This window comes from Corvus kubaryi, unplaced genomic scaffold (assembly GCF_017639235.1).
Source record: "Corvus kubaryi isolate FWS band 111438036 unplaced genomic scaffold, C.kubaryi_AGA036_p1.0 37256, whole genome shotgun sequence".
Lineage (NCBI taxonomy): Eukaryota > Metazoa > Chordata > Aves > Passeriformes > Corvidae > Corvus > Corvus kubaryi.
The window spans coordinates 350829-373990 of NW_024581076.1; the positions used below are offsets into that span (position 1 = coordinate 350829).

General features: G+C 42.9%; 1 protein-coding gene and 1 long non-coding RNA gene across 5 annotated transcripts in view; both read left to right on the plus strand.

Moving 5' to 3' along the window:
• Window positions 1-13: 13 nt before the first annotated feature.
• On the plus strand, window positions 14-13072 carry LOC121662505. 3 transcript variants are annotated; one of them, XR_006015309.1, is made up of 5 exons: window positions 14-213; window positions 7151-7194; window positions 7702-7872; window positions 8539-8665; window positions 9071-13072. It is a non-coding gene; the product is annotated as an uncharacterized LOC121662505 (long non-coding RNA). The 3 variants fall into 3 exon arrangements; XR_006015308.1 differs by lacking the exon at window positions 14-213 and adding an exon at window positions 4297-5751; XR_006015307.1 differs by lacking the exon at window positions 14-213 and having other exon boundaries at window positions 5760-7194.
• Window positions 13073-14774: 1702 nt separating this feature from the next.
• HEPHL1 (hephaestin like 1) overlaps window positions 14775-23162 on the plus strand; it is a 35087-nt gene continuing 26699 nt past the window's right edge. For both annotated transcript variants that reach the window (XM_042023715.1, XM_042023716.1), the window contains exon 1: window positions 14775-15025. In XM_042023715.1, the coding sequence (XP_041879649.1) occupies window positions 14856-15025 (170 nt within the window). In that variant the 5' untranslated portion in view covers window positions 14775-14855. The remainder of the gene's footprint in view (window positions 15026-23162) is intronic.

Sequence of the window (23162 nt, forward strand, 5' to 3'; positions counted from 1 at the left end):
AATGAGGAAATACCCCAAATTATCCCTGGTTGGCCAGCGCAAGGTTGGCGTGTCACCCGCAGTTATTGATTATTTTAAGGCAGTGTTCCAATGGTCAATGCCCCAGCCCCCGGGACACGTGGATCAGAGCAACAGAGAGGTTTTTACATCTGCAGCCGTTTCAACTGTGTGGAGTTTGGCAGAAGAGGAAAGGCAGGAGATGGCAGAGGAACAGTGAGTACATGGCAGAGAATGTGGATGGAGCATGAGGTGGTGGCACAGCAAAGTCTGGCCATTGGTGCGGCGTCCTCTTCTGCACACCAGCCTGTGGCTGTTAAAACTCCACAGTGGCTGTCCTCCAAAGCGTGGTCCTGGGAGAGCTAGGTGAGGGGAGTGGGGATGGGAAGGGAAGAAGACTCAAAGTAAGACAGGAGAAAATGGAGAAAGGACAGAGAGGCTGGGGAGGAGGGAGAGATGTGACCAAGGGAGGGAGCAAGGAAACAAAACCCCACACTATTCCAAGGAGGAAAGAATGGGAATATAGAAGGGAAACTGAAAATTTACTTTGGCAGTGGAGAACATAAAGGTAGAAGAGACACTAGGGATGGGGCAAGAAATGTAAAACACAATGAAGGGTATTAAGACATTACAATTAAACTGGGAGAAGACTCATACTGAGGAGAAAGGGAGTTTCTTTTGAAGAAAATGTGATGATAGTAACTGTTAAAATATATCCAAACATTAAAACATATAAATATGTATATTACTTTAGGTAGCATAGATAGGTCAGATTTGGCCCCAGTTTTGCTGGGAATATGCTCAGATCCCTCCCTTCAACTGAAAACATCCCCTCTCTGACAGGCATCTGCGTCCTCACCTCTCACCTTCATCCTCTAAAGTGGATAGTAGATAGAAGATTTCTAACTATGAAAGATTGGTTGTGAAGGGTGGAATTCATCTCATGTGACTTTGGGTATGGATGTCAAGCTAGGCTGTGTTTATTTCTAGTGAGAGAAACAGACACTTCTAAGGAAAAGAATCACAAGATCTATTTTAGGAGTTACTCTAGGGTTACAGTAAATCATTAATGGCAAAAGAATCTCACAACTTGTTCGGATCTAGATGTCTGAATCTGTGGTCAGAGAAATCACATCCATGAGGACTACCAGCATGGCAGAGTGACTGCAAAAGCACCAAGAATTCAGTCCCTGGTTGCGTATTTAATATAAATAATAATATAAGATAATATAAAATAAGGCTCTCTTCATCACTGACTCACAGCCAGTGAAAATTTTTAGTGATCTCGGACCAATCTCAGGCAAAGAACCTTCATGATAATACAGATGGCAACAAGGAGGAAAACTGAACTCACTGAATCCAATGCCCCAAACTTCAACTGGTATCAGCAGCTACAGCCTTTCACCATGTCTTTTGTGGTGTTCCTTCAACCCCAAGGGAAAGGAACAAAGTGTCATAAAATCTTCAGATAAGACAAAGGGATCAGGCCTAGTGAGATTTAAAGCAGTTAAAGAATTAACTTTAGAACAACTTGAAGACCATCAGCAATTTACACTGACAGCTGGAACAACTGGAGGGACCTGCAAGCGTATGTAGAGAGTTAAGACGGAAATAAGTGAATTTCATAATGATACTTAAGATGAACCCTGCCCCTAAATCTCATATCCTGGTTGCTTGGACTTTTTATAGGCTCTAACCCCATAATATCTCTAAGGCACCACCTTTCCCATCTTCCCATACCTAACACCCTAAGGTGGGCTCAGCATCCTTCATTTTGATTCTGCTTTTCTCTAGTTTTGCCTGGGTCATACTCCTCCAGGATGATGTGCAAAACTCACCTCTGTAGTTTCTCACCTATACTGTGTCCCCAGCATTACACATTCTTTTACTGACCTTTTTCATTTTCTTCTCTGCACTTCCAAAGTCTGTCTATCTACTGTGTAGATTTTAAACTGTTTGGGGCAAGTTCAGCGTTTTCATCTACATTTATACAACACTTATGTGCTCAGGGGCTTAACCAAAGACTAATGCTTCTAGCCACTACAGAAAAAATAAAATACTAGTAAGCTATATTAAACTTTGTTCTCTTACTGGTTCAAGAATATCTTTAGTTGTGCTCATTATTGAGTAGGATCTACATTCAGTTTTTGATGAGTTCTGTACTAAGTAGCGAAGAGTAAGTTCTGTACTTCATTGTGAGGCACAGGAAGAATGCCAAAAAGAAGAACATAATAAAAATCTGTAGTAACACCAGGCATCCTGACTCCTACCTGTTTTTCTGAAGTGACAGACTCACCCAAGAGAAAGGAAAGCAAGCAAGCTCTAAAACACTTAGAAACACTGAGCTTTGCCTGTGAAGTGTTTAGTAGCTAAGCTGAGTGTATACGATTGTGTACATCTATTTCCCCCCCTACAATATTGACTTTTAAGGCAATGAAAACATTTTGTGTTCCACTGATCAATGCCTCCTGATTATATTGGTTTACTGTACACCAGCTCTGATCCTCCTTTTATTTCTACCCTCTTAGCCATAACCTCTTTATTAATTTTCTAGTTGCATGTAGTAGCATGGGAACTGAGAGAGGAACTGTAAATATGTGAAAAATCCTGTTCATTGTGATAGGAATGAAAACAGTTCCAGCCCCACAATTTCCCTGAGCAGTGCAATGTGAGAAACTGAAGAATTACAGCCCCGTGCAGGTTTGTGAAGGGCATATCTGACTGCCCACTTACTCTATTAATAGATCTGGCCCATTTGGAGTGCGGCTGCTGCGCACTAAGGAAAAATGCCCTTTTTGCTGTTGATATGATGTGGAAAAAGGAGCAAGACAGCTCTGTTCTCATCTATTCTAGTGCAAAACTTAAGAGGCTTCTCTGAAGTCAAAGCTTTGTTCTGAGTACACAGTGACACTCCAGTCAATTTAATTTATTCAATTTTGACACAAATTATTTCTTGCTGCTGTTTCCTACGACATGTTGCTGTTAATACTCCCTTCAAGAGGGAAAGGGAGGTTGATTTTCCTGAGATCAGACTGCTGTTAGGAAATTTAACTGCTATTAAGAAGCTTTTTCCGAGATGAGCTGGCTCTGAGGAGGTTCATGTGCTTGGGCATTGCAGGTAACCTGGCCTGGCGTGCCAGCTGCTTCTGCTTCTCCTGCAGCAGGTGGCCAGGTTATCCTGCCTGCCTGTATCCAGGAGCATGCAGATGCTCTGTTAAGGTAGAAACAGCAAGATAGAAATGGCACTACCAGCGTTATTCAGGTTTTCCTTTATCTGGAGTATCCAAGACCTGCATGACCCAGGCCACAAACAGCTGATTGCATGGCAAGGGTATTGAGGAAGCTGAGAAGTGGCTCAGTGCAAAAAGGCTCATGACTTGAATCAGATCAGAGATAGCCAGAAAACAATTACTTTTTATGATTGAGTGGTGCAAGTTAAGGTGCTTATATTAAGGATCCCTATGAGTCTGAAGAGGTGGAATGGAAGTTATTCTGGAAAAATTTTGAAATAGGCTCTCTGCACTCTTTGGGAGTGTATTCACTGCATTGCACCATCATGCACTGGAGGTCCTAAGACACAGCATATACAGGATGTGCAATTTACAGCAACGACAGTCACATGGATGGATCTTTCCTTCTCTTCTGTTTTACCTATTTCCTGTTCCCCCCCTTCTTTCTGTTCTCTTATCTCTCCTTTTATGCACAATCCCCTTTCCTACATACTTAGACTCTCTCTGCTCCCTGAGGTGACATCCTGCTAAGCACAGTTTTCCCCCTGCAATGGCAGCACACACATCATTGCCACTGGGGACACGAGCACCACTACTAAGAGACCGTGTTTTGAGAATAAACCCCGTCATTATCAGTTACTCTGTGACCCCAGGGCACCCCAAGGTGGCACAGCTTTTGCTCTGCAGAAGCACCTTCTGGGGTGAGGGAGAATGGTCCTGAGACAACACCCCGAGAGCTCTGCCCATCCGACCAAGCATTATCCATCGCTTGCTTGTGTGCATGTATGTTCATCTGATTTATCACATAGCTTGTTTTATTTAATTACCTGAGTGGTTTGCCCAGGGACAGCACTGTACCAACCCCACTGTTTTCTAAAATAGCAATGAACTGTGACCCGTGGCCAAGGGTTGTTTGTACTCCCAACACAGAACAACGCTGTCACTATCCAATATTTAAATAATTAGAGGTTTGTGCTTTCATTTTGCTGGTTTCATGCAACACTTCTTTCTGGTTTTGGCTGAAAGGCATTTCTCATCCATATGTTTTGACACTGGGGTTTGCCCAACTATGTGCTTAGGGAGAGGGCAAATTAGGAGCTAAAATAGTACTGACTGGAAAATGCCCCTATTTACCTCAACAAACAGGAGAAATGTAACTGGTGATCCTTCTCCTCCCTTCCTCTCTTGCCCTGAACTATCCCGGGTTTCTCAGGAAGTCTTCAGTAATGAAAACAAATATTGGGAATATGCTGAAGAAATATGTGGTTCATCAAAAAAGCTCGTTGTATTTTTTAAAGGTGTTTGACACTGTCAGGAAGGAAGGTTTCTGTAGTCCAGAGTGGTGGTTTTGGTCAGACTGAGAGATGTAGCTTGTCCAGGTAACTTGAAAGAGATTAAAAATTTCTGTGCAAGGCTGAGGCATCTGGGGCAGTGAATCCCACCAGAATGAAGGAGGAGGGCAACACCCACCAGGTCAGAAGTTAAGTGTTTTGTTATTGCAAGGGGCATTGTCCTCTCGTTCACCATCTCCATCTAGTTTTGTGCCGAAAGGAAAATCAATACTAGCTCTGTGTGCGTAGCTGTGATGTTTTGAACATGCACATGAGGCCAGGCTTGCAGCCAGAATTACTGCTTGCTAGTAGAAGTACTACTTACTTTGCCTGTTTCAGAGAAATATGTGGAAAAACTGGATAAGGCTTTGGAAATACAGCTGGTTTTCAGATCCTGAGACTTGTCTGGTTTTTTTCCAGCCGATGCTGGCTGATTGATGAAAGGACAATCCATCCCCTTGTTGACTCCAAAGTTATTAGTTTGGGTCCATTGTAGGACAGGATAGTACTTAAAATCTCCACATGCATAGAAGAAGGGCCTGAGGCAAATAAGTCGGTATTTCCCAAAGTGGGAAGTGCTTTCAGGCATTTCTTAGCACTGCATGGGTTTCTGAAAGGGATTCTCTGCTTGCACAGACAAAAACATCCCATATTATCCCAGAAATTAAGCAACTTTAATCTTCAAATTATTTATTCTTTACTGTTGCTATGTCCACTGGAAGGCAGATTCAAGGCTTTTTTGACAGTGAGGGGATGTTGAGGAAAGTGGGCTGCAGGCGGTTTGTTTTATGTCTAAAATTAGGCAGACATAATTAAAGGTCCTTTCTGAAAAGGGGTGAACTGTCTGCCTCCATCCTTAGAGATATATCATCTCCAGTCTTGGAAATATTCAAAAGCTGCCTGGGCATGGTCTGGGGTAGCCAGCTCCAGGTAGCCCTGCCTGAACCAGCATGAGGAAGACATCTGAAAGCTAGACCTAAAAAAATGAACAAACCATCTGGCATATGCTCTTGTCATTCCTCGGTGGTGTAATCCATTTTTTATATTAGGTGTGGGCCTGAACTGAGCTAAGGGCAAGACCTGCATTAACTCTGCAACGATGTCACGTCTCCAGAGGCTGGGAGAAAGGCAAGAACACGGGGAAGTGTTAAGAGGGAAGATACTGGGTGGAGACAGGATCATAAAAGAGCTAGGTGAGAGATGAACCCACACACAGTACCAAAATAAAAGCCTGGAGGGCCTCCTCCAGGAGGCACATCTCGCCCTGTGCAACACCAGGATTCTGTGCCTGTGTGGTTCCCTTGCAATGGCACAGAGGGGCAATGAACCACGATGTCGATGGCCATTAGAGGGAGCGTGGAGGAGCCCAGGGGTGAAATGCAGCCCTGGAAAGCAGAAGCAGTGTATGGGAGACAGATGGTTAAGCATTTTAAACATATTTTTAATATCCTTGAGATGCTTAATGAGATAAGGAGGCATTTCCCTATGGTCTCCAAGAAACACAGCTGCCTCTTCCTCGGAAGAATTGCTTTTTGAAAGAGGCTCGGATTCTTTTAAGAGTAGTTCAATAGTTTAATTAAAGCACGTGTCTGGTGGTGTCTTCCATCGGGCATCCTCATCCCGTGATAAATTCAACGAAAAAATGCAGCTGATGTTGTCCCAAGCATGTTCACCAGCTGTCATTAAACGATCTGGATGCTTTTACTTGGGAAAAAGCAAACAAGAAAACCATTTGGATTCATACAGCAGTCAGAGCAAGCTTCAGCAATTGCTGGATTCACCCAGGACGTTGCAGGTCCAGCTACAACCTCATTCCACTGATGGGCTGAAACAGACCCTGAAGGAGGTGAGGGATGCAGATACCTGACCCCTGGGCTAACCTCGTACTCCCTGACCCAGGATCTACCTCTGCAAGCCTTCACACTCTGAAGGAAAGGTGTGATGGCCCAGATTGGCACATCTCATCCCAGAGCATCCCAGTCCGGCTACTGGCCTTGGTCATGTTTCCCCCTCCCTCTACTGAGCCAGCACCAGCCCTTTCACAGTCACGTGTGAGAGTTATCAGCGTCTGTCTGGGAGACCCACTTGGGTTTTTTACTTCTGTTTCTGTCTGCCTGTCCAGTCAGGTATTAGATAAAGGAGCCAATTACTGTGGAGCATCTCATCACTGCATGTAAACTCCTCTGTGACATACACCCAGCCCCCTGGCACTTTGGGGAGAATGAAAACTAATTGTGAGAGATTCACTGGTACAAGGGAGGGAAGAGGGATGAGCTGCCACCAAGCCCATGTTCACTTCCTTCCTGCTGAGCAGTTGATTGACAGCAACCTGTTACCACCAGGAATTTGTTCTACATATCCAAATACTTCAAATTGATCGTGGATAATTTTGACTTCTTAATTAACGAAATATTTTCAGTACTCATGGCTGTAAAGAAAAACTTCAAAGCATGATCTGCTCAAAATTAGAGGGCAAATAAGGAGAGTAAACATTTACTACCTTTTGCAAAAAAACTTTTCCCTTTTTGAGAGCCTGATTCGAGATTTTTAAATACCTTAGAACAGTAATATTGTGCTTTTTTTGGCTAACAGGACACTTGTAAAAAGCAGCTGTTGCAAAACCCAACCCGTGTGTGGTAAGTCACTACATGCATTGCGTTTGTCTGGGTTTGTGCTCCTTTCCCCGCTCTTTGTCTGGTTGATCTGGCTGGTAAGATTAGGAGCACTGCAGGGCAGGGAGGATCCCCGTCTGTGTATTTGCACTGTGTCTTGACACTTGTAAAGGAAGCGAGTAATCATCACTCTTGCTGCTTTCATGTCTCCTTGCACAATAGAAATAATTAATAGTAATAGCAGTGCTTTGCCTATCTGTGGCCCCTTTCATCTGAAGACCTGAAAGTGCTTGACAAGCATTAACTAAATTAGCTTCCAAATACCTGCAGCGGGAGTCAGATATAATCATCCCCACTTTTAGATGAGCACACAGGAGGAGAAGCTAAGCTAACTGAGTGCTTACAGTTAGTCAGCTGAAACCATATTTCCTCCATTGAGGGAGCTTGCTCAGCACTTAGGAGGCTCAGGCTGCTTTTTGAGGTGTCCAAAGGTGGAGTTTGATGTCCACTTTTTACTTCCAAAACATACAGACTGTGGACCTGTGTGATCTGCCGCGCAGGAGCTGAAGGAAGCACATCAGACACTGTAATTCATGAAGTTTACCATTTGAACTACTAACCTGGCCTGGGAAAGAAGGAAGTTCTACTGACACCATGTTGGCAAAGCCAGAGTGACTCTGAGTTAGTCCTGATTTCAGAAATGTAAGTGGCCCCCGGCACAGAAACCCTCCAGCTTGGACCCAGGGGTGGTTCAGACAGATTTGCATCGTGCTGCCTTTCACTTCATAACCCTTTTGGAGAGGAATCTGTACCAGAATTGGCAAATTTGGTCAGCCTTATATACATAGTGTGGGCTTACCAGGCCCTGCCATGGTGTTCACAAGCCCTTTCTTGCTTGAGAAGAAAAAGAAAAGAAAGATGCTGAGAGTCCTGACCCAAATCTGGAGACTTAAATAAATCTCTTTTGAAACAAGTGATGCTTTAGGTTTTAACTTTTATATTTTTCAAATCCTGTACCACCTAGTGTGTAACTCTGAAGTTTCTTGTAGACTGTTAAGTACTGTTCTCTCATGTTAGGTAGACATAACAAAGCCCCTCCAAGCTTGCTCTCCAAGGATACCCAGATTGTCCTAGGCCCAAAAGGTGTAAACTAACATCTTAAGAAGGGGGGTAAATTTGGGGAAATTACATCATTAACTGAAGTTTTAATTGGAGAATTAACCCTGATATGCAAATGAACCAAACCGACGAAAGTGTGAAGAACTCGTGACTCGGGGTCCATCTTGGTTGTAGCCTTCTAGCTCCCCTGGTGTACCTTTGAAGGCCCTTCAAATAAATACCTACCTTTATTCCCTTATTCTTGTCTAGTCTCTGTTTTTAGGTGGCCACCCCAGGCATCACAAGGGTGCTCTGCAACTCCCAGGACTGCACTCAGCAGGGGAGAGACAAGGCAAGAGCTGAGCAGAGGAGAGAAGAAATTCTCAGTAACAACTATGTAAGATCTGGTACTAACATGCAATTATAAAACAAAGGCAGATGGTGTTTTGAAAGACCACAACAAGCTCTTCAAAGTGGTAACTGGGCTGGTAGACAAGAGAGGTTTTTTTCCATAGTGTATGGAATTTATAATGCTGCAGAGATTATTTTCCTTTTTAATATCAGACCTGAAAGGCTTCCATTCCAGGAATGATGCTCTGGCTGTAACATAGGCTTCTTCAAATAGGAAGTACCAGAGTCACTGAAGAACAGTAGGGCTGCTCCTTATTGTAAAACTTTATAGACGCAGATGAAAAACACCAATAATGTTGGCAGCATATCCCATAAATCACATAATTTCACTATGGGCAATCATCCAGGTTTCCACAAGGTTGTGACATTTTCCACATTTTCTCCTTTCCAGCAGAGAAACTGGCCAGAAAAAGTTGTCTGGACATCAAGTAATTCCTGTCAGCTCCTCCACTTCACACAGCCCCCTCCCATTTAATCAACAGACCCTAAGCAAAGTGTCACAATCCTGCTGGGAATATGCAGCTTAATATCACTCTTGGGGATGGCTTGCCTGCCAGAATTGAGTTTGCAACAGTTTGGAAGCCACTTGTGCAGATGCAATCTCATCAATTCTTTCTGTTCTGCTCACAGTGCTTGATACCTTCCTTTCTGCTACCTGCTTTAAATAGTCCTGGTTAGGTTTTTTTTCCAGTGCCAGGATTTATTACCACAACTCCCCTGTTTACCCAGAGAGAAAATGAGGCAGTGATCTCATAGGAGGAAAACAAAAGGGTCACATTTCCACTAGAGTAAGTAGGTCAGTGCCATGAGGCATGTTGGAAGAGGATTTCATGATGCCCACTGGGTGACTAGAGGAGGCTGGACAGGAAGCAGAGCTGCCTGGAGGAGAGCTCAGATGGATGTTGGCACTGGCCCTCCTGCCGGCAGGCAGCAAAGGTGTGTTTGAAAGGGTTTCACCATGCAGCTGATCACAGCATCGCTTCCACAAACTCTGGAAGTCCAACAAGTCCCTGATCTCCACCAGCCTTGTGGTCAGGGGGAAGCCTGTGGGACAGGAGGGCTGTTGCCTTGCTCCCAGCTCCGGACAGAGAGTCAAGAGACCAGGCTGCCTTGCTTCATGAGCGTCTGGACATTGCGTACCCTTCCTCCTTCCTCATTTGTATAATAGGGTTAATAAACACGTTCTGTCCTACAGTGCTGACGTAATGTTAAGCTCTTTCATGTTTGTTAAGTGCTACAATAGGCAGCACCATAGAAACTCATAAATAATGTCCCTTGAAGTTCTGTCGAGGTATTAACCTTGTTTTAACAGTGCAGATTTACATGAGTTGCCACACACAGGAAGCTTCTCTTAATTAGGATCAAAACTTACTTTTTTTAGCTTCGTTTTAATGGCTTTTAAGGATGAACAATTTTCACTTGCCCAGCCTATTTGGCAATTTATTGTAATCTTTTCAAGCTTGCAGTTCCTTTCAGTACACAATTAAATGCTTTTCTTCTCATCATTGCATTCCTTTACATTCTTCAAATTAAAATATGAAATATTTTTAGGGTGTTCTTACAAATGTATAATTGGTTTCTCTGAAATCTAAATTAATCTTGTTATCATACTTTTTTGGTGGTGTGAGAGATACTGGGTTTAGCTCAAAACTTTGATGCAAAAGAAAGGATCTGTGCACTGCTTCTGATACAACAGAGGCCATTTTCTCCATTTCACACCTTGCCTCAAGATTTGTCCACAACTGGTAACGTACCAAAGTAGCTGTTCTGCATGGAGAGTGTCTGCACAGAGATGTACAGAGAAAATTATTCTGTGATAAAGATCTCCAGACAACCACTGCGGTGAATGCCCAGTTGTGACCCTGAGCTGGGTGCATGGAGTGAGCCCAAATGGCTGGAAGGCAATGCCGGGGAGCCATGCGGGCTCTGGCATGGGAATCTGGAGGGATGGGTTCAGTTTCCATCCTGCCACAAAGACTTCTGGGCAGATGTGAGTCAGGTTCACTGTGTCACATGTAATATGGGATACAGCTGCCCTTCTAATATCCTCACTGACTGTAGATCTTTGTTATTCTTCGAGTTCCAGCAGCTTTTTTGTCTCTCTGTCTCTAACATTTTCAGTGCTCTAACATTTTGAATGCTCCACGGAAATGCTGTATATGCCAAGGAAGCCTTTCTCACCAAAGTCCTATCCAGAGCTGCAAATAGAAATTGTGAATGCCTTTTGAGATTTTCGACCTACCAGTGTGAACTCAAAAGATTCAAGTAACTTACACGCACCTTGTGTGACTGCCCAAGATAACATGAGGTTTATATTCTGTTCACTACTGCTGCAACTCAGAAAATTATTAGAAAGTGCAATAGAAACTGTTGATGTACAAAGAGACTTTTATATTTAATGTGTGCTTGTGTCTGGAGAGTGTGGGACAACTGATGAAAAGAGAGAACATCTTGGTTGAAAGGCTGATGTGAAACTTAGGAGGGTTCAGTTCCCAGATGTATCACAGACACTCTTTGTCACCTTGGGATGGTCACTACAGGCACAGCTCCAGGGCTGGTGGCAGTACTAGCTGAGGGTAATCTTATGCTGGAAACAGAGAGACTAAGTCCCCAACCTGGACTGCAATGGAGACACAAACCAACACAGCAGAGGGACCAGGAAGGATCAGCTACTGCTATCAAGAAGAAGCAGAGAAAATGGAATAAACAATCACAGAGCAGACAATCTGCGTGAATATTAGCTCATCATCTTCCCAATGGAGAATGAAAGCTGGGCTTCAGTCATAGGCAGTCTGAATAAAGTGCTTGTCTATGATCTAATTTCAAGGAATTGACAAAGGTCAGCACATCCATCATCTCTCTTTGTTGATCTTACAGCCATCACAACTTAAGCATTGTAGTTTAATCACTAACATTAGCTGGCACAAGTCTGGGCTTTAGTGCACTAACTTAAGGTAATTAATTCCTGCAATAATTCCTGATTTGATTGAAAAGAAAGCTCTATTGGTGATGTTTCAGGGCTTATCCACAAACTGGTATTCAAGATGTTCACCCTTCAGTCCTCTGAACGTTCCTTCTCATTGCAAAACTTTGAAACCCAGCCATGCTCTAATTTTAGCCTTCAGAGGGACAGAAAGTCTCAGAGTAACCAACATCCAACTCCTTTGCTTGAAAGGATCCTGGACAAAGTGACAAATTTAATCCCATGACTTCACTGCTGGAAGGGAGCTTCCCAGAAATTTTCCTGATGCAAGGACAAAACATCTGTTCTTTCATCCTTTTCTGAGTCACGCCCACAGCACCTCTTCGGAATGCAAATGTGCCTGGGTTTAATGATGTGACAAGGTAATTAAGTGCTAATGTGTGGATGCAAAGGGCATACAAGTTGCCAGATCTACTAAGTGCTGAAGCCAAGCTAAGGCGTTTACCAAACTTACAACACATTGCTGATATAGAGTGCTAATGTCTACACACTATTCCTGTTACACAAATAAATTTTACAGTAATAGACAAATAAATTAACTTACTATTTGAATTTTAAAGAGTTATTCTCACAAGAAAGCAACCAGGACCCAATCCTAGGTGCATGAGAAGCAATAGAAAAATTAGGACACAGCACTAATACTATTTAAATGACTGTAATGCAGTCAGATGCCAGCTCAGAATTGGACATTCCCCCTTCCTATTCCCTATTAGCTTGATGCACTTGTGTTATATGAGTCCACATCTACAGAGACTTAAACATATAACAGAATTCTTGACTTATAAAAAAGCACACGAACAGGAAGTCATAGCAACACTGTCTAAATTAAATTGGCCATGTACCCAGTTCTTAAATATTTCTAATGGTATGCAAATGGCTGATATAAGCAATTGAACTCCACACAATCTCATTCAAAGTGCAGCAGTGCCCTATAAATAAACGTATTTCTTACTCAAATGCAAATGCTTGCTACATTATGACAATGAATATTTGCATAACAGGCATGAGTTCTTGTAAATGCAGGCGCTTGAGTGACAGGAGATGAAGTTTGTAACTCCCCCGGGCTCAGGAGAGCTCCTCTGGGCAGTGGAAGTATTCCTAGGCCCTGTGCAAAGACGACAGTGGGATCCTGTTAACCTCCAAGTGTCACCTTGGCCTTTTCACAGGTTTGTAGCCCACCAGCTGGCCTGTGTGTCCCACCCCAGGGGCATGTTCCAGGGCTGTGCCACGGGCTGGCAAAGCTCTGTCCCACAGTAATTGTGTTTTCTTTTGCTTTCTAACTACGCCTTTTAGAATCACAGTACTTTTAGTCATCATCATTTGAGTAACGCAACAAAGTACACAATAAAGCAGTGGAAAAGGAAGATGATTTTTAAGTATCAGTATTTTGGAAGAGAGGGTACAGGTTGACATGAGAAGCCAAGAGGCTGGGCGGTGTGTGGTTTGCAGCAGAAGAGTGAAGAGATCAGCAAGGTCTCCAAGGATATCAGGAAGTCTGTAGGTGCTGCCTCTGAGGATCACGCTCTCTGTACAACAGCTCTATTGTCCTATCGTACAACACCTGTGTTGTCCTATCAGCTCTCCTCTTTCTCATTGTTCATCGATTAACTGACATGAGAAAATGAACATCAGCATGTATCAGAGAGATTTTGGGAGCCGAGGGACTCCTGCTTTTACAGGTATGTCAAGCTGACCATTTGCAGTTGTCTGACTGTATCCTTAACCCACATATACTGGACTTTTAGTCCTCATAGCTAAAGAGATACAAAGCATAGCCTAAAACCACCGAAAGCTTCTTTAGCACAATACTGCATGTGTCTGTGTGCCTTGTCTCTTAATTTAGATGAGATCTATCAAGGTCCAGGCGGCTGCAGCTCGGCTGCTGTGAACAGCGCCTGTTTTTTGAGTTATTCTCTGTGACTTCAGAGACACCTGCACACCAGCGAGGAGAGGGGAGCTCAGCACAGCTGACTGTACGTGTAGCCATCTCTGCCACATACCAGAGGGTGAACCTCACATGACTGCCACATAAAACCTCATTCACATCACTGAGCTATGTCTTGGCAGACAGCATTAAACCTGTGACTTCCAAGTCCGCTTCTGAAGCCTCCTGCAGCCCTAGTCACAGATAACCATTAGCTTGCACAGGAAGAGGTCCCATGGTTCTGGACCTGAAAGGGGAATTTCACAACTGTTTGAGTTTGCAATGGGTCTCAAGAACTGTATTCCAGAACCGCAAATTTTTAATGCCTGTAGTCAGTTAAAAATTAGGAGCAGAGCAGTATGCTTTTGCAAAATGTCTTGTCACCCAGATGATATTTTTGGGGATGTTTCCTAAGTGGTTTAAAATATCCTACCCTATCCTATCCTATATACATTTACACTGGGCTTTGCCAAGGTGGTAACACAGATATCCTCTTAGGGGAGGTTAAGCTATAAAGGGAGGGAGTAATTTTCTAGGGAGCTACGTGGGCATGTTAATTACCAAGGTTAATAAAAGGGTGATCTTTGTGAGCCTCGATTCTTAGGTGTCCAAATGGAAAGACTATTATAAGGGCTCTAATTTCCAGGGATGCTTGTAAAAAGGTACCTCATTTTGGGCACCTTAAAACTGAATATATTCAGATCAATTACAGTCTTAATAAATAGATCAAAAAAGGCTAGAAATTGGAGAGGTACTGGCCAGTTCTTTTGCTCCCTCTGATAATGCTGGATTATAACTTAGTGTTATGTCATTGAAAAAAAAATAAGGAAAGCAACAAGATGCTATTTTTAGAAATCTCAGACATGATAAAGAAGTTAAAATAAAAATTTTTAAAAAAGGGTTTTTACAAGGATGTCAAAAACACCAACCCCTCTTCTGCCCCAATATGCAACATCACCTAGTTTGGCAAAAGGAGGACTAAAAAGCATTCAAACTTCTAAAAACCACCAACTGGCTCTAGCCTGGACAGGTAAGTGAGTAATTCACTCACTAACCAAAGGATTGGCAAAGGTCCTGCCATGACAGCAACCTTCTCCCTGCTCTGCATAGCCCGGCTCTCTGCCTATCCCAGTCCTAACCTCCTGAAAAGGAGGAGCTTTGCTCTGTCTCTTCCTTATTTATAACTTGTCGAGAGCTGGGAGGGAGGGACGGCTGAGCTCCCTGTGGTGCATCCTGCTGCTGCCTGCCCGTGCCAGCCTCGCACCACAAATGCCTCCCGCGCAGCGCGGTGGCCGCCTCCGCGCCCTGGGGTTCCTCTGCCTGTGGGCAGTGGTGGAAGCAAGGACCAGAACTTACTACCTCGGGATTGTGGAAGAGAACTGGGACTATGCACCATCTGGGAAAAATCTGATCACGGGGCAAAGCCTCTTAGAGGACAAGTAAGTGACCGGGGGCTTTGCTAAGCTGGAGGTGTACCAACAGCTCCAAACCAAAATTGGTTGATGTGGTAACTTCGCTGCAAATGTCTTAAGACGGGCTTTTCCTTGCTTTTATTCTGAAGATGTTGTCATAGGTGGGAATTCAGGTTCAAGGCAGGAGTAGACTTTGATTGATTTCTCTTCCATTGTGGTTCATTAAGCAAGGTGATAGTTAGCATGTATTTGAAGAGGATGTTAATGAATGAATATTGGCCAAGAAAGCATCAGGTATGGGCTCAATATCCCCCACATGAATTTCATAGAGATGCAGGTATCTCTGGGACTTGGTATCAAAAAGCAAACTGCAACTTTGCTGTAACCAAGCACTGCTCTTTTCAGTAAGACACAAAACTCTGTTTAACTGGCAAAAGGTTTTAAGTATTCTCCCTGGTAAAAATCGGAGAACTTGGTATGATACTGTGATGTGTATAGTACCTACGAATGAGATACAAGTCCCTATATCCATGCAATCTATACCACTGTGGGGACCTCCATTTGGGAAATGTATTTAAATAAGTGCTTAGATACACAATAGTGAATGGTCAGACAGAATTCCTGGTGCTCTCTGAAACTGGGAAGTGTAGGTGAGCACTGTGATGAATCGTGCCTTGGCCAGTGCAAACAGGTGTGTCTGTTCTCATGTCCACACTGCTGGGGCTGGCTGTGTGTTCCTCCCACAGCAGGAGGCTGGCCTGGACGTCGGGCGGTGATGGCTCCGATCCCTGGTGCCTCTCTAAAGAATGATTTGGGTTGGAAGGAACCTTTAAAAGTCATCTCATTCACCTCCCCTGCCGTGTTCAGGGACATCTTCAACTAGGTCAGGTTGTTCAGAGGCACATCCAAGCTGAATTTGAATGCTTCCAGGGATGGGGCATCCACCACCTCTCTGGGCAATGTGTGCTGGTGTTTTACCACCTTCATTGTTAAAAACTTTTTTCTTACATCTGAATTGACTTTGTTTTGTTTAAAACCATTACTTCTTACATCATGGGATTCAACTGTGTGGGAATATTTTTAACATTTCATTGATATTTTTGACACACTAGAGGTATTTTGGGAATCCTTCCTCTGTGTCTAGGCTTGGGATTGGAGTGGGAGCTGTAAGTGAAGTCCTGGTCTCTGTACAAGGTTTGGAGGCTCACTGGGAGCTAGATGCTGCATCCCAGAAGTTAGAAATGGAAATGTACTTTCTGACTTTTCAGGAAATCCCAAGCCATGCTGGACATCTCTCTAGTGGTCAGTAATTTCAGAATCACTCTCAGATGAATTTCATAAAAGAAATTGTTTTGTCACAAGAAGGAGATGAGAAAGAGTTTTATTTTTCAACACAAATTTATGCTTAAGCTTTTAACAGCTGGGGGTCCCAGATAGCATCCAAGTCAATAGGTGTTACCTTTATAGATAGAATTAAGGGTAATAGTTTGTTCCTAGCCCATGAAAGCAAGGTTTACTGGCAAAGTTATTCTTCATTTATGTTAAATACTTGAGTTTCTCAGTTTCCTAGTCTTAATAGAGCAGATAACTTTCTCCACTCACTAAACTAGAGTATCTCTCACTGTAGGGTAGTTCAGCTTTAACTGAAGAGCAGCTACTTATAAATCCACTTCAATGGAGAGATATTCAATAGAGAGATACCATAGAGAGATTGGAATCTGTTCTGTAAATTGTACTTTTAAGGCTGTCTGCACTTTGTGCTCCCTGAACACCAAGTGGCACATTTACTTTTATGTCTGTGACATAAATGCAATTCTTGTTACAAAATGGCAGGACAGGGATGGAAGATAGCTTACATCTTCAGTCACCACGGCAATGTAATAATTACAGAATGCTAATTCCAAAAGGTTTACCCACAGAGGATTTTAATGTAGATGGTACATTCAAAGCTGGGAAGATGCTTGCCATGACTTCCCTACATGTGGCATAATTAAGAGATTTTTGTTATCTTACTCAATTTCTAAACTGTATTGAGTTGAGCCAGGATAAAGTGCTGTATTCTGGAATAATAGTGTGTCTGCATAAGCATGTGGGTTAAATAGTGAATCAGTAACAGCTATTTTGACTATTCAGCTCTTTAGGATAATCTCTAATGTAAATTTAAAGCAGTATAATAATGGTCTACTTTTCAGCTAATTGATTGGTTCCTATGGATATTATTAAAAAAGTAGTTCCATAAGCAAAGTTTAAGGATCAGTTTCCAGGTGGGGATAGGAATGCATTTTGAGCCGGCTCTGTTCTGCAAGCAGCAACGCTCAGGCTCGCTGAGCCTAGCACTTCTCATCTTGTGAAGCATCCTCACAGCACCCATCTGATGAGGCACTAGCCCACTTTTATTGAGAAGGAAGTGAAGAGGTTGCAGACAAGCTGATTATCTTTAAAGGAATCGGTGCATATACAAAAAGGAATGTTCGCTTTGATTCCAGCTAGCCCACAGAGATATAATCAAAACCACTTATTCTTCAGTACTTAATGAAAATCCTGAATTAGCAAGTGTGCAATGGAAAGTGTTACATTGCCTGGATCAGATAGTGACATTTATAAGATAATTTTCAGTGTTGCTTGCCAAAGTCAAGAATATCTTCCTCAACCTTTAGTTTTTGGTAGTAAAGAGGATAAAGGAGGCTTTGGTAGCTGCGGCATGGGGCTGGAAATCAGGTGAGCATATCCTGGCACCAGACTCAGCTATGCTGCTCAGACCCTGCTGTGCTGGTGCTGAGTGAGATGCCTCTGGAGCCAGGAATCCTAGTGCTGCATCAGAACCTGCCTGGGTGTGAGCTGAAAAGACTGCCTCTCGTCAGAGCTGATTAGCCCAAATGAGCCCTGAATTAGCAGAACTATTCTGCTTGGTTGATAATTTTTTTGATGCCTTGTCTTACTGCAGTGCTCCAGAGCCAGCCTGCTGCTTGCAGAGAATAAATATCTTGCTGTACATCAGTACTTTTAAAGTAAAAAGACTAATGAGGCTGTTCACCTCTGCCCTTTGTCTTGTCTAAGCTTGAGCCCTCAAGCTGTTCCACTAATTCTCGTAATTTGGAGTGTTATGAGTGCAACCAAGATATTTCACTCTCTTCTCCCTTCAGAAATTAAACTTAGATTTTCTGAAGCACACAGGGCTTTGGAAATTGCAGATCCAAATTATGGCCACTGAGATAGGTGAGCTGTGAAGATGGTCAGCATCCCTTCCCACCTTATATAATTGGTGGAAGAGCTGACAATTAAACCGTGCTGGACTAGACACACAGGGTGGAAGGTGCTATCAGTGCTGCTGGATGTGATGCAGATCCCAGCAAGATTTTGTGAGTTATTGCTGATGTAGGAGGGTGAGCTTGGATGTTTTCTGCTTTCTTTAATGGTCACATGGGAAATGGCCTTTCAAGCGGAAAATACACCTAGGTGTTGTGGCTTGACATCCACCAGTCATTATTTCCCCACTGTCGCTCGGCCCTCAGGATTAAAGTTTAGTTGATAATCCCTTGAAATTACCTTGATACTAGTTTATATGATGGACACTTAAATTTTGCTTTGCTGGTGGTAAATGTTAGTAAGTTTTGCCTGATGTAGTAGCTCATCCCTTCTCTTTAGGCCACCAATCCTACATTTATGTGGGGCAAGTCTTGCACCCACCAACACTAACGGGTGTTTTTTGCTACCACAGCATCAAACATGGTTTGTGCAATTTGCCTACGAGGAGATCCCACCCAGAGAAATGACGGTGAAACTGTCGTCACACATGCTACACTAACGGCTGAGTCATTGTGAGGCCAAATAACCCAATTGCAACAGCAGAGATGATCATTGTGGGAAGGGTCAACATCAAAAGGGTATTTGAGGTGAAATCCTGGCTCTAATAAAGCCTGAGAGGAGCTTTGTTACTGACTTCAGGGGCAAGTTTATTGCAGGAGGGAAACCATCATACCACACCTGTGACACCTCAGAGCCTCATCTAAGATTTTATGGATTTTATTGACCTCTGTGGCTCATGTGGGTCAGAAAAAGCCTAAAACATCCTTTGAGAGCTTTGTGTCTCTGTCTTTTGAGGACAGTCAACTTTGTTGCTTGACGCTTTGTGGTCAGGGCACCTTTTAGAAAGGTGAGTTGGCACCACTGGTTCCCCTTCACTGGCCATCCCTCAAGCACAGACATTGCACTGGCCTGAGCATGGGAGTCATGGTGTGGTGGAGGGTTACCCTGAACAGGTGACATGACCCAGGGGTTAAAACAATTGTGGCATCTGGAGCCCTGTCCTGGCACCGTCCTGGCTTACTTCAGCCACAGGAAAAATCAGGAACTTTGAGGAAATAAAATGGTTATAAACCCAAACACAGAGTATGTAAAGAGGATGGAGAGTAAGGTAGGTTTCATCATCTACAGATTTTAGGGAATAAACCCATAAAGATGGTTGTTTAAATGGTTACGAGAGTAAAGTCTATGGGACTTGAGTGGAATAATGACAACAAAAAGAAATTTTGCATTTGCATACAGTTGCACCCAGGAGTGTACAGTAGCTATTGGGAATGTCAACCACAGGAGAAAATTTGGGACTCCACATCTAGTAGTTATTCTGAGTGCTGTTTTTTGGCACTTAGTGGTGATTAGAGCAGCAAACAAACTCAGGAGGCTTAGAAATTGTATCAGTGAGGATCTGTCTCCAGGCTACTGAAGAGCTGTTTGCTTGGTCATGCACAAGGTGTCTTCCCATTTCCTACTGCTCGCTGTAACACAGTGTTCATGTAATCACCTCTTGGAAAACATAACCTCTGTTAGGTTGTAGCCTTGAGAGCAAAGGTAACAAACACAGTAAAAATTATGGCAAAACACTTCTTCGGTGTGATTGAAGAAATGGGTGTAGAAATTACTCTTCACTCATGGTCCTATCCTAACTCTTGGATCTACCTGGAAATGGCAGATTATCTACATGTCTAGACTTGATTTGACGCAGAATCTACATGACACTCTTGTTTTACTCTTTCTCTCTGTGGAAGAGTCGTATTACTCATCATTGCAGGGAACTGGATGTCTGTAATTATGCTTACACTTATTTTAAAGAATGAGAGTTAATTCCCTGTTAGTAACTCCCTGTTCCACCCAGGTGCATTGCCAGTCTTTCTTGGAGCTTTGCTACTGCTGACAGGGGTCAAGCACTAAAATGAAATCAGACACAGAAATGAAGGCAAGATTTGCATGGCTTTCTTAGTCTGAACAAGATTTTTTATGCCCTGATTTGCAAGCCTGCTTATCTCTATATGTAACCTCGAGACTGGCCTGACTGCAAGAGATGTAGGAGGAAATTTAGAAGCTTGCATGGGTACTGCGCCAGAGGATGGAGTATTCCCTATTACTATAGGAAGAAAGGCTGTCTGAGCATCATGATGTTATGCACATGAAGTGCAGGCTGACAACTGAGTTGGAGGGAAATAGTTAAAATTTAGTGGAGCAGTTCTTACATCTGCACAAGATCAGAAAGATGAAAGAGGTTCAGACAGCAACATCACAAAGCCACCAGGAGGATGAAGCAGTTTGAAGTGAGCAGGAGAGTATGAAGAGACAGGGAGAAGCTTTGTCTTCGTGTGACAAGAGAGGAATGACAGATAGGAAGCATTTTGGCATTAGGTCCAGTGTGGGTATTCCTTCTGCAAAAGGACTTTAAGGGCTGTAATGTGAAGCACATCAACACTCATAAAGAGGCATGGAGCTACCAGCTACTTGGGAAGGCTGAGGTGGGCCCCCAAAATTCTCCTGGATGACATATGGCAACCTGGGCACCTAGAATGGGACTCACAACAACCAGAGTGCTCTGTTTTCAGGTACTGAGGGCAACCAAAAGGATGTGTGGGAAATAGATCTCTGTACACACAGAGCATCACCTAGACTGTGACTGGCTGCAGCTGATACCCATTGCTCCCTTTTGAATAGTCCTCCTTTCAGAAGGCTGCCACTAAAAAGACTTCTTTTCCTGACTTCTAGATAGCTTTAAGCAGGAGGCAAGAACAGATCCAGATATTATAGCATAGCTTTAGGCACTGAGAAAGTCTCCAATGCCTAAGCCAAGAGGGTTTTCTCACAGTAATTTCTTGAACTTCTATGACTAACTGGATGTTGGGATCTTGAGCTATGCATTTAAAGGAGCTAGGCTCATGTGAAGCATTTAACAAAGCCTGACTAATAAGTGCATTTTTCTGGGGTACAATTATCCTTCTTCAGAAGAGGCAGTGTATCCCAGGGGTGTTATGGGAGAGTGTGCAATGTTGTCTGGACATAAAGACACTGTCATCATGGCAAAAGCACGGTGCCACTGCACCAAAATATTTGGTGGATGGTGAAATTGGAAAAAAACTGATGAAAAATATCTCCTGAAAATAGAGAATTTCTGAAAAAATCTATTGGATATTCTTCTAGAGAAAATTTCTTACAAACCATTTTTAAAAATCAGTTCGTAATTCGAATTAGGGCATAGCCACATGAATACATTGCCATGAGGTAAGGAAGCACGTGCATTTAGATTGCACTCCTATTGACACCACCTCCTACTCCGTGGTAAAGACTCTGGTGGCAGCTCTTCTTCCAGGCAAGAGAAGGTATCTTCTCCTAGGTGAATGTGGTGAGACTTGCCAGGTATTGCTATGTGCACAGACAGCTACCACAGACCTGCCAATCCACTGAAAATCCAGATTTCTCGGCAACTCATTCCTTAACCCTGCTTTTGGGGTGTGTTTATCCAGTATACATTATTCTCTGAAGGAGCAGAATGAGAAGCTTCTGTCCCTTCCCCCCATCCTACCCCACTGTTTCTGCCACAGCCATATTATCGACAATGCTTTAATTTGTGCTAAAACTTGTGGCTTCTTATAGAGCACACATTTCAAATGAAAAAGCATACTTTTTGGAGACTTTTGGATCTGGATCACATCAGGGGTCTGTGTTAGTGATCACTGAGGTGCAATGACCACAGTTGGGGGGATGTTCTGGGTTATGGTGTCATAGAAATCACAGAATCATAGAAAGGTTTGGGTGGAGGGAGAAGTGGATCTTGTGGTGAAGAACTTAAAGTAAATAATACCTTTCAACTTACGTGACATCCAACACTTTGGTTGCTTGAGCTTCACAAAAGAATCTAAACGAAATTTGTTAAGCAAGTGAACTGACCAGTCAAAAACCTCACAATAAATACGAAATTGCTATATTTCTGCCAGTGATACTTCAGGAAAATGTAGTTCAACTTTTGAATGAATTTTTTAGGAAGCATGAAAGTTCCAACAATCTTCAGGGGATGAAAAAGATCATGGAGCAGTCAATTATGGTGCAATTGGTCATAAAATCCCCTACTTGGTGTGTAGCAAAGGGTTTGATTTCTGCCTTCATTGAGTTTTATAATTAGGGATGAAGATTGTATATCATATTTACCAGCTGTGACATGGAGACAATTAAAAAAAATGGATTTTATATCATCACAGATCGGACGGACATGGGTCATCAGTATGATGTTATAGTTACAAGGGCAAAACTGATTCCCAGTTATGTAAGAAATATTGACTGGGAGCATCTCTGGCCCTAGGTGGAATATTACTTGCCTATTGTGTGAGTTCTTGTGTTCAGACTTCAACACAGATAGAGAAATATTTGCCTTCAAAAGAGAGCTTTGCGAAAGATTTGTGGCGTAAAGAATGTCAGTGTGCTTGGTTTGTCCAGAAGAAGGGTAGGAGGCAATTTAGTCAATTAATTAAAACTTATGCAAGTGTCTGCATAGAAAAGAAGTTTCTGATGGTATGTGGCTCCTTTGATCTGAGACAAAACTTGGCTGGAACCAGTGGTTGGAGTGTGGAGCTGGATGATATTAGACTGCAAATGCAATTTTGGCTTCGAAGGGAGCAGGTGTTTAAAAGCTATAATATCTTAACCACTGACCATATGGTGGGTTCTCCATCACTTGAAATTGCTATAAACATAGACTCTGGAATGTGGAAGTTATACATTTCATGCAAAACACATTTAATGCTACTCTTCCAGGGAGCTGAGTTGGTTGATTAGAATCTCTTTTATTGGCTTTTGAAAAATCTTCATTTGGTTTTATTTTCCTTCCGAACAGTCATGCTTTCAGAGGTGA